General features: G+C 40.0%; 1 protein-coding gene across 3 annotated transcripts in view; it reads left to right on the top strand.

The window, feature by feature from the left end:
- Positions 1 to 10020, top strand: part of LOC113648904 (receptor tyrosine-protein kinase erbB-4-like) — a 50809-nt gene extending 40789 nt beyond the window's left edge. For all 3 annotated transcript variants that reach the window (XM_047803452.1, XM_047803454.1, XM_047803453.1), the window contains 12 exons: positions 620 to 664; positions 1009 to 1141; positions 1290 to 1412; positions 1789 to 1887; positions 2392 to 2577; positions 6589 to 6744; positions 6848 to 6923; positions 7250 to 7396; positions 7661 to 7758; positions 7847 to 8017; positions 8129 to 8387; positions 8587 to 10020. In XM_047803452.1, coding sequence (XP_047659408.1) covers positions 620 to 664; positions 1009 to 1141; positions 1290 to 1412; positions 1789 to 1887; positions 2392 to 2577; positions 6589 to 6744; positions 6848 to 6923; positions 7250 to 7396; positions 7661 to 7758; positions 7847 to 8017; positions 8129 to 8387; positions 8587 to 9338 — 2245 coding nt within the window. In that variant the 3' untranslated portion in view covers positions 9339 to 10020. The remainder of the gene's footprint in view (positions 1 to 619; positions 665 to 1008; positions 1142 to 1289; positions 1413 to 1788; positions 1888 to 2391; positions 2578 to 6588; positions 6745 to 6847; positions 6924 to 7249; positions 7397 to 7660; positions 7759 to 7846; positions 8018 to 8128; positions 8388 to 8586) is intronic.
- The last annotated feature ends 982 nt before the right edge of the window (positions 10021 to 11002 follow it).

The raw sequence follows: 11002 nt of genomic DNA, 5'->3' as shown, positions 1-11002 counted from the left end.
AGATTGCGGTTATTATTCCTGGCACCCAGCAGAGCTTCTCGACCTGCCTCAGAGTTCACAGCTTTAATAGAAAAGATTTTAATTGGGAGTAAATTGTCTATTAGAGCTCAGTGTCACTGTGAGGAGTCCAGCTGAGAGACTGAAGTCCCTGCTGCAAGTGCATTGTGAGTCCGTGGCCTCAGCCTCGTCTGTGACGGCAGAAGGTCTGGATCCCATAACAGCTTTTAATAGCTGAGGAACTGTTCAGTAGGACATCTGACTGACGTGTAAAGCAACCAATCACAGTAGGTTTTGTTCAGCATTATGTATACGATGGCTTTCTTCGTCCACAAAGGAAGAAGAGCATCGCGGCGGCTTTGTTTCCAGACGAACTGTTATAAACACGAGACACGCTTCTCTCAGGAATCCTCTAGAATTCAACCAATCAGATGCCGACTTTGATACTCCTGAAGAGTTTCCTAGCCTCAGCTTCAGCCTGTTAGCCTCAGCTTGTTAAAATTATTAATACAGTAAACTTTTATACATTTCCTTTGATGTCTGTCATGTCAGACCCTTGAACGCCTTAATAATTATACAAATCATAATAATTATTGTGTTTACACATTTCTGTGTGTTTTAGATGCACTGGACCTCACATTCAAGACTGCTTTGGAATGATGGACAGGTAATAATAATAATTAATAAAAATTAACATCAATAATAATAATAATAATAACAATGATAATAACAATAATAATAATAACAATAATGATAATAATAATCAACATCAATAATAATAATAATAACAATAATAATACTTATTATTGTTATTATTATTATTATTATTATTATTATTATTATTATTATTAACACCAACAACAATACTACTACTACTAATAATAATAATAATGGATAGAAAAGTGATTTTATTTTTTCTCCTTTTTTCTTTTTTTTCTTTTTTATTTAGATTTATAGTTTTTTCTTATGTCACATGTTGGCTGCCTAAACGTTAGGGATTGTTCATTACAGGACTCCTCTGATTGCGGCCGGCGTGATTGGGATGATGTTTGTGCTCGTGATTGTGGTGCTCGGTTTTGCTGTTTATATCAGACGCAAGAGCATCAAGAAGAAAAGGGTTTTACGGCGCTTTGTGGAATCTGAGGTACAATTTTACTGATCCAAGATCTGCTGTAGGTGTGTGTGTGTGTGTGTGTGTGTGTGTGTGTGTGTGTGTGTGTGTGTGTGTGTGTGTGTGTGTGTGTGTGTGTGTGTGTGTGTAATAACTGATCTGGGATCTGTGTGTTGATCAGCTCTTGGAGCCTCTTAAATCCAGTGGAACTGCAGTGAATCAGGCTCAGTTACGCTTACTGAAGGAAACTGAACTCAAGATGGTTAAAATCCTGGGATCTGGAACCTTCAGTACTCTTTACAAGGTGAGTGAGTGAGAGAGAGAGAGAGAGAGAGAGAGAGAGAGAGAGAGAGAGAGAGAGAGAGAGAGACAGAGAGAGAGAGAGAGAGAGAGAGACACAGAGAGAAAGAGAGGCACAGAGAGAGAGACACCGAGAGAAAGAGAGAGAGAGAGAGAGAGTGAGAGACAGAGAGAGAGAGAGACACAAAGAGAGAGAGACACAAAGAGAGAGAGAGACAGAGAGAGACACACAGAGAGAGAGAGACACCGAGAGACAGAGAGAGAGAGCGAGAGACAGAGAGAGAGAGAGAGAGAGAGAAGGGGAGAGAGGAGAGTGTGTTTGTGAGCATTTTTATTCTCTATAAAATATCTCAACATGTCCAGTGTGTTTTCTCTATCAGGGCATCTGGATACCTGAAGGTGAGAGTGTGAAAATCCCAGTGGCCATAAAAGTCCTCACTGATACAACAGGACTGAAATCCAACACAAAGTTCCTAGATGTGAGTCAACAACACGGCTTCCTACACACATAAATCATCTCCTGTCATTATTAAAAAGAGATATGAGCTATATGCATGTACATGCACTGTAAAATACATGAGTGCATCAGTACACACACACACACACACACACACACACACACGGATGAGTAGATTCTCAGGGTCACACTCACTAATGGCGGTCACCTCTTCAGAGTGGTGAGGGAACACTAAACACACTCTCTCATTATGTCCTCTGTCTCGTTCTTTCACTCTGTAAGGCTCCACGGATAATGTTTAGTCTGGGATTTAAGAGGACGGATATCGATATTCTCTTTTTAATAGAACACTGAAAGAGTCCTCATTCTTCGCTCTTTTATATTTTTTCTTCAAGGCCACTGTTAATGCACAGCCTTTTCTATCCAAAGAAATAAAGGATAAAATAAATAGATTGCTTCAGGATCTAAACCTGCATCTGTTCTTCACAGCTTTTTATTACAAGGTCATTTTTTTTTTCTCCCTCAGGACGCCGTGATGATGTCCAGCATGGATCACCCTCACCTGCTGCGTCTGCTGGCGGTGTGTGTGAGCCCCAACGTGCAGCTGGTGACCCAGTTCATGCCCCACGGCTGCCTGCTGGACTACGTTCACGAGCACAAGGACAACGTCGGCTCTCAGCTGCTGCTCAACTGGTGTGTGCAGATCGCCAAGGTAAGAGCATCCTGTTTCCTGTTTGTGTGTTGACTTCTATTTTTCTCTCTTTTTGCTCAGTATGGACAAAAAAATAAAAATCCTCTAAATTGCTGTTATTTACAGTATAAGTCACAATGTCCTTCATTGAAAGACTCATGATTAGGGGTTATAGATGCTTCAGCTGTCCTCTGAGTAGCTCAAAGGTGCACAGTAAAAAGGTTCTTCAATCAAAAGCTGCAATCACAAGCAGCTGGAGGAAATGAAGGAGGTCCAGACTTCACCAGAAGGAGGAAATTGGTGTCCTTGATTTCTTTGTTCATCATCTGCCCATATAAACTATTAGTGCTAAAATCATACTGGGTCTGCACAGCACGCTCATACCTTTTGTTCCTCTTGGAATGTTCTGAACCTTCACCCAGCTCTGCTGTTTTTTATTTTTATGTAGCCTTTATCCTCAGGCTGCCTTCCTACCTACAAAGCTCCGTCACTCTCATGCTGAGACCCCAGGAGCTGTGAAGGTGCAGAGTAAATAAGTTCCTTTAGAGGTCAAGTTACTTTCGCATCCATCATCTGCCAGTTTTCACTCGTTTCACACACAAAGTCTGTGTCAAACGCCGGAGTCATTGGCTAAAATTAAAGAACTAAGAATGATTGACACTCGCAAAATAAGAAAGCCACACCCATTTCATTTTATCTCAATACAGTTATCTGTCACCTATTTAGTAGTTAAAGGTGCGGTCTCTGTTGTTTGAGAAATGCTTCAGAAAAATGAGTTGGGACAAAAAAAATACAAAACAAAAGTGTAGCCAATGAGCAGAAAGGGGCGTGTCTTGTCAATATGGGTGGAGAGAGTGTTCAGTGCACATGTGTGATATTAGCAGAAAGCGGTTTTAACATTGACATGGAGGATAAAAACAAAGAAAGAAAGAGAAGAAAGACTTACGATAAGGCAAGAAGTAGGAGGTGTTAATATAGGATCAGCTTTCCAAGGCTGGAGAGAACTGATGGAGCAGGAAGGCCTGCGATGGGACGCCAAGGCGCTTTTTTCCTTCTCAATAGGTGAGTAACGTTGGTTTTGTTTTGTTACACAGAACTAATATATATTATATATATTAGTTATATAGAACTAATATATGCCTTTGTCCTTTACATGATTATGCTTGTGTGTCATTTTTGCTTGTTTGTTTCTGCAATCGTATTGTTCTTCCCTTCAGCTATGATAAAGACACGTTTCTTTCCATTAAGTTGCCTGGGTTACGTATGTATGTGTGGGCGGAGCTATCGATATAAGGGAGTGGGACCCATTTGGGTTAGGGGCGTGTTTGTTTTGGTGATTTTATATGTCAACATTGGCTTTCAAACAACGGGGACCCCACCTTTAACATTAAATATTTATATTTGCTGTATTTATAGAAACATTGCCACAAAAAATGTCTGAAGATGAGACTATTGCAATGCTAATTAAAAGGTGCTGCGATCATATGAACATGTTTAAACAGCATGTTCGAGCCTCCTACAGGGTTTTACATTAACCTACAGTGCCTACACGGCATATTGTGCATATTAGCTTTTTCTAGTGACTTCGTCTTAGCAGAATTCATACATGGACTATGACAGGGATGTGTTTATTTGTAAGAGACAGAAGCTGCTATTGTAAAATGGCATTATGCTGTCATGTCATGTCTTTTTTTTTTTTTTTGACACGACTTTCCCCTTGTCCTGCTCACTAAATTGCAATACTGTCAAGTCACCTGTCCATTGTGAACCACCGGTTCGAGTAGAAGAGACACACTGGCTCTTCATCGTAAAGAGGTTCGGACACCGACTTAACGAGTTCTATCAATCACGCGCCCACCTGTGACACGTCCCTGCTGTTGGAGGTTGTCGCGGTCACACCTTCAGCCCGATCGGTAGCAGATCCTCATTTAGAGACGCTGCACAGCACACAGAGGAATAATAAACAGCTTTATGGTAATGGAGGCATGATGTATTAGTAGCAGGGATTCTCCTGTATCTCCAGCTGAACCAGGATTACTGGCTCTTCGTTCGCTCTGTCTGTAGTGCCATCTCATTTCATAATGGATTATTGATGGACTAATTAACTGTGGAAGTACATTTTGATTGGCTGTAACAAAGCTACGGCATGCTGAATAGGATGTTGTTGTTTCTTCCTCTTTCTGTTTGCCCAGTTAGTAAATTAAAATACTCAATAAAGCTGTCAAGAAAACCCTGGAATCCTTACAGCTGATCATTTCTGGGCAACCTCAATTTTCTCAAGAGTTTTCTGTTTCAAGAAGCCAGATTTGGCTCTATTGTTCACATACTGCATGTAGACCCATCCACCCATCTATCCATCCATCTATCCATTCTTCATCTATCCATTCATCCATTTTTCCATCTATCCATTTTCTAATCCGCCTGTCGTTCATATGATTGTGGGAAGCCTTGAGCTTATCCTTGGGAACTTGGAGGAACTAGGTGACAGACAATCGCAGCACACAATGACACGCACTCACTAGGGCTGGGTGATAAAATGATAACGATATGTATTGCGATAGACACGTGATCGATATCAATAAAAAATGTGTACGATAAAACGTTTGATATTTTTTCTTCTTATTATTTTTTTTTTCCGCAAAAAAAGGAAATGTAATTTTTATTACCGTTCTTTTAAGTTCTTGATCGGACATTTTATTCTTTGTCGGAAGAAAACCGAGGTTGCAAAGCAAGTTTGGTTGCATTAACAAAGGCACTCGCTCTCTGGTAACCTAGCAACGTAGGGAGTGACACGGTAACAGCCAGTCATGTAACAGTATCACGTTTGGTTGCACCATATCGTCGTCTCGTGCCGGTCCGCTGGATTCCTCTTCAGTAACCGCCGACTGATGAGCAGAAAATGAGCCACAGCGAGCGAGGAAATTGTATATAAAAGATATATTGGATATATTTGGATATTATAAGTCTGACTGTAGTCACAATGTCATCTGCCAATTATGCCAGACCGTTTCTCTATGCTTATATTTAACACTTTGCACTATTTTATTACACTTTCTTAAGCATTTCTTACATGTTCTTTCATTTTGCACCTTAAATGTTAAGAGATAATAGTTAAGTGTTCATTGTGACTTTAGACTCATGTTTACATTATAATTATTTGAGGTTTCATCATCTCGCCCAGCCCTAGCACTCACACACATTAACACACTACGGACGATTTAGAGATGCAGGCCAGCCTATCAAACATGTCCTTAGACTGGGGGAGGAAACTGAAATACCCAGAGGAAACTCCCGAACCATGAGAACATGAAAAGGTGGAATGTTGAAGTGATCCCTCAGGTGTGAGTCTAACATGCAAACCACTAAATCTCATCTGTTTAATTTTGGAAAACAAGAAAAAAAGAGTACCCAGAGAAAAACTACACACAGGGCAGTGGCAGGAAAACTCCAACCTGAAGGCCAATAGTTGGAAACTGAACACTTTTCAAGTGATCTAGAACAAATGCACCAACATCCTGATGCTTAACGGACCCCAGTTTATTTTGCTTCAGTGCACTGTAATTGATTTATGACCTTCTTCTCTTAATGAGTGGAACTTTTTGCTCTCCTTCAACCTCCTTCCCTTTTCTCTGTATAATGTCACATCAATTTTGTTTTCTGTTCCAGTAAAATGATATTGCTGTAAGAGGATACACAGGAAACCTCTTTTCTAAAGCCACATTGCTACAGCAAAAGTGATTGATTTTGTGCTAATGTGCCCCACTCAAGTTTAGGGCATGCACAGGGCTGGTTGCTATGCTAATTAGCGTCAGCAGATTTTGATTGGGTTTCTCTGCCTTTCATCATCCTGCATATCTCTAAAGGAACATGTGGGGATGGCTAAAGGATTCAGTATCACACAGGTTTGCAGCCTGAATATAAATATGACAGGGCTTAATACCGGACCCTTAGGGACTCCTTCAAAAGTGTGCTTATGGAGCGAAAGAAAAAATGCTAACATGCTTACATTAATCACAATGACATACATTTTAGGGTATGATGTACTTGGAGGAAAGAAGGCTGGTTCATAGGAACTTGTCTGCCCGTAATGTCATGGTGAAATCCCCCAACCACATCAAGATCACTGACTTTGGACTTCCTCAGCTTCTGGGTGACGACGTGAAGGAGTACAACAATGACGAAGACAAGGTTTGAAAGTCTACATCAAGCCACTATGACATTCTTTTCACTTATACATGAAGATGATCAAACCTAGAATACTTTATACTGTGTTTCTGCTATTTGTGGACAGGTTCTGATGAAGTGGATGGCACTGGAGTGTATTCACTACAGAAAGTTTACACACCAGAGTGATGTTTGGAGCTACGGTAAATGCTCTTTGCTCATATGTACAGTATTATAGTTGACAGCCCAAGAATACCTAACAATTCTTCTGCAAGAGGAATGGCTCAAAATCACTGTGGCCAAATCATACAGGTGCTCTATCTGTCATTCTAGAAACAAACTGATGCTTTATTGGCCACAAAATGCGGCTCTACATCCTACCAATAAATTATTATGGACTAAAACCAGGCGTTTCAGTTTAATTGTCCAACCCCTGTAAATCTTTTGGTTATCTTAATATACTCACCGAACAAGTCCTTCAAACATATTGAGTCATTTCTGAATCAGCCATCGATATTTATTTCATCAGGTGTCACCATCTGGGAGCTGATGACATTCGGAGCAAAGCCGTATGACGGCGTTCCCAATCGTGAGATCCCGGATATTCTGGAAAAAGGAGAACGTCTGGCTCAACCTCCTATATGCACCATAGACGTCTACATGGTCATGGTCAAATGTAAGTCTTAAAACCGAAATCTTCTAGCCGTGTTCCCTTCGGCGTGTCCGCAGATATTACAGTTGTAGCGTGAGAGCTGCCTGACAGATTGAATGATTCCATCAGAAAGTGGGATAGTTGCTTAGGAAAAAATCTAAAAATCATGGACCAAAATCGACATGGTGCAGGCTGTATTTTCTGTTTATTTATTTATGTTGCATCAATCCATTTCCTGCCGTGAAAGGGCTGCTTCGTTTTTTGACTCATTAATGATCCTCGCTCAAGGTTGGATGATCGATGCTGACAGTCGGCCCAGGTTTAGAGATCTCGCTACGGATTTCTGCAGGATGGCAAGAGACCCTCAGAGATACCTAGTCATCCGGGTGAGTAGCAAAAAAGCCAAACCTTTTGTCCAGTTATTTGACACTATTTGACACTTCTGGAGAGTATTGGGGTACTTTTTTGTTTCAGGGGGATGACTGCATGAAGCTGCCTAGTCCCAACAACACTAAATTCTTCCACAGTATTGTGGATGAGGATGAACTCGGAGACGTGATGGATGCTGAGGAGTATTTGGTCCCTCGGGACCTCAAAGCTCCTGCTTCCTCCCATCATTCCAGCCCTCATCTGGACTCCAAACAGGTAAGACTTACATATTAAATTATGTAATAATTTATTAAGTTAATATTAAGTGCTTATCACAACAAGAGTTTTTTTTAATAGCTGTTCTTTCATTTGATGAATGACACACAGGGACCGAGCGACATGACAACAGGAACACAGAGCTGTGAGGTAGCCACATCATCTGGTGAACTGTTTCTCCCCCTGAGACTTGGCAACGAGGAGCAGCTCTGTCATGGGAAGCTGAAGAAGAAGCTCAGCACTGCGTTTGTGGAGGACAGCGGCTGTCGACGCTACAGTACAGATCCTGCAGCGTTCCTGAAAGAAAGAACACAGAGAAGTGCAGATGAGGATCATTGTGCAGCTGCCAGGAGTGACAAGAGCTCCTCAGGTAACCTCGTCTGTTTCTGCAGTATTCCATTGTTTCAAACTGGTGAAAAAAAATTAAGATAAGCAGCATGATCTTGAACAAAATCTCGTGTCAAGTTACGTTAGGTGGATAGATCAATAAATCGTGGCCTTCTCGACTCTCATTCTTGGCAAGATCTTTGTGATCTCTCATTAAAAATGCTGTTTTCTCTCAACTCCAGACCCCATTGAGGAAAATCCTTTTATCATGCACCAGAAAAACAGAGAGATCCATGCACTGGACAACCCAGGTTACCATGGCAACCCTGATGGACAGCTCAAGAACGAGGAAGAGAACATCAAAACTCCTCTAGACCACAGCACGGATGAGACGATCCAGGAGCCAGTGAAGAATAGCAGCATTTCTGTTCTTCCACTGCTGTCCAGAACAAGCAGGACTACAAACAGCCACATAAACCTCAGCACTCAAACAGAGAGACCCCATGTTCATTTTACACTTCCACCTGTTCACCCTCCTAAAAGTGGACCAGTGAGTCAGAATGGCCATCATCTCCATTCAGGCCACGGTCTATGTACTGATCATCCCAGTAAGTGTCTCCTTCCTTCAGTAACAGGGCAAATATGTCACATCAGCCACCAAATCCAGCCTGGTTCTCCTGGTCCAGCTTGTATCTCACATCAACATGATGGCATTAAAAGTAGCACCTCTGCTCTACCAGGCCATGTGTTCCCTCAAAGCAGCACAACACAACCAGGTCATGCTGGAACAAACAAGAAGTCCTTTCACGCAAACAATTACAGCCTTCCGGCCACTGTTCAACAGCATCCTCCAGATCCCTCACTGGTCTGCAGGAACAATTTCATCTACAAGCAGAATGGCCGTGAGAAGCCAGAGAACTCTACGGAAGTCAGCATAAAGCCAGGAACATTTTTGCCTCCTCCACCATACAGGCACAGGAACACTGTAGTGTAACATCTCCATCATCCAGAGGTTTCTCAGCTTCTTCAACCAGCACGTCAAAGCTATTACTTTCTTCCTCAGCAGTTCCTGTAACTCACTTGCTGGAACAAGTCCTGCCTTTAAGAGAAGAAATACCAGGTTCGTCAGCATCATCCCATAAGATACTTATATATATATATATATTTACATCTGTCCAAACATCTGAGGGAGCAAATTGTACCTTTTCAGACTGCAGTATCTCTCCTTGAACCTGTGTGTGGGAAACATTATAACTTTGTAAATTCTGGAAGATTTTGTGGGATTTATAGAATATTTTTTAGAAAACTGAAGGCGACAGATTGTTTACACATCCCTCTTATATAATAAAAAGTACTAAAATTACCTGGAAATATATATATATAATTTTTTTTGTGCTCCGTGAGGACGTGTGTGCTGTCCTGAGACAGCAGAGCCTTAATCCAGAGGCTGGTTAATCCTCCCTGACTCACTCGTGGATGTTATTTAATAAAAACATAGAGCGCTTAGGAACATGAAGAATGTCTGGCTTTTTAAATGGATGATAATTGAACGTTTTCTCTCAGTGTTGTAAATCTATGTGTTACCTGCTGTATTATCCCTGGTTGTGGAACTGGCACAGTGTCTTTTATGATGTATATTTTTGGATTATGATCATTACACAATAAAATGATTATGGTTAAAACGATCTGTATGGCCTGTATAATCTTATAGATTATATAAATTATTACTTAATAAAAATTTTGTGCAACTTTTTCTACCAGTTCAGACTGATTAAAGAAAAAACAACTGAACCACATCGCTGTTAGATGAAAATAATCAACAACAGGATTTGGATGGAAAACAAATAAATAATAATTAAAAAAACACCCGTATCTTATTCTCTACACATTTACCAACATTAACAATTGTTTAATTATTAGTTAGCAGGCTGAGATCCAGTCAACAATGTGTAGTGTACTAAAGGCTGAAGGATGAACTATTAATAAAACTAATAATAATAATAATAATAATAATAATAATAATAATAATAATAATAATAATAATAATAATAATAATAATAACAATTAATAGTAATAAAAAAAACACTAAAATAAATTTGTAAATATTGGAAAATCATATTTGAACTATGACCTAATGATGATCGGAAGCTACGCTAACGGCGGTTTAACCTTAACTATCATGTGAATCTCGTGCATTAATACTGATCACAATAAATATATTTATAATTGTTATTTAATGTATTCATTAACAAATAAACATGCTGTATAAGAAAAAAAACATGAATTAACACCATTTCAACCTTTCATAGTTTACACCGATCCTCTGTATCGAACGCAGAATGGCACACTGATATTAAACACCGTGCATTTTTTACTCCTTTTACTGTACGTCGCTCTCCATCCATTTGTCTTCAAATCCCGCTGTAGTACCAGTACATTCTCTGGGTAAAAGGACAACAGTAACAGCTCTTCATTTAACAGATGCTATTATCCATTAGCATTTAAAACCAGGGTTCTATACGATTGTTGTCTTGTGATTTAGTCTTTGTTAGAGCAGATTTCTTTATTCTTAGGTGTAAATTTATACATGAACTTACAAACATGTACTAATTTATTAGTGAATTTTAATTTCTTACATTTTATTTGAGAATTTTATCC

This window comes from Tachysurus fulvidraco, chromosome 18, assembly GCF_022655615.1.
Source record: "Tachysurus fulvidraco isolate hzauxx_2018 chromosome 18, HZAU_PFXX_2.0, whole genome shotgun sequence".
NCBI classification, from domain to species: Eukaryota; Metazoa; Chordata; class Actinopteri; order Siluriformes; family Bagridae; genus Tachysurus; species Tachysurus fulvidraco.
The sequence above is the reverse complement of the archived record's forward strand: the minus strand, read 5'-3'. Positions and strand labels throughout refer to the sequence as shown.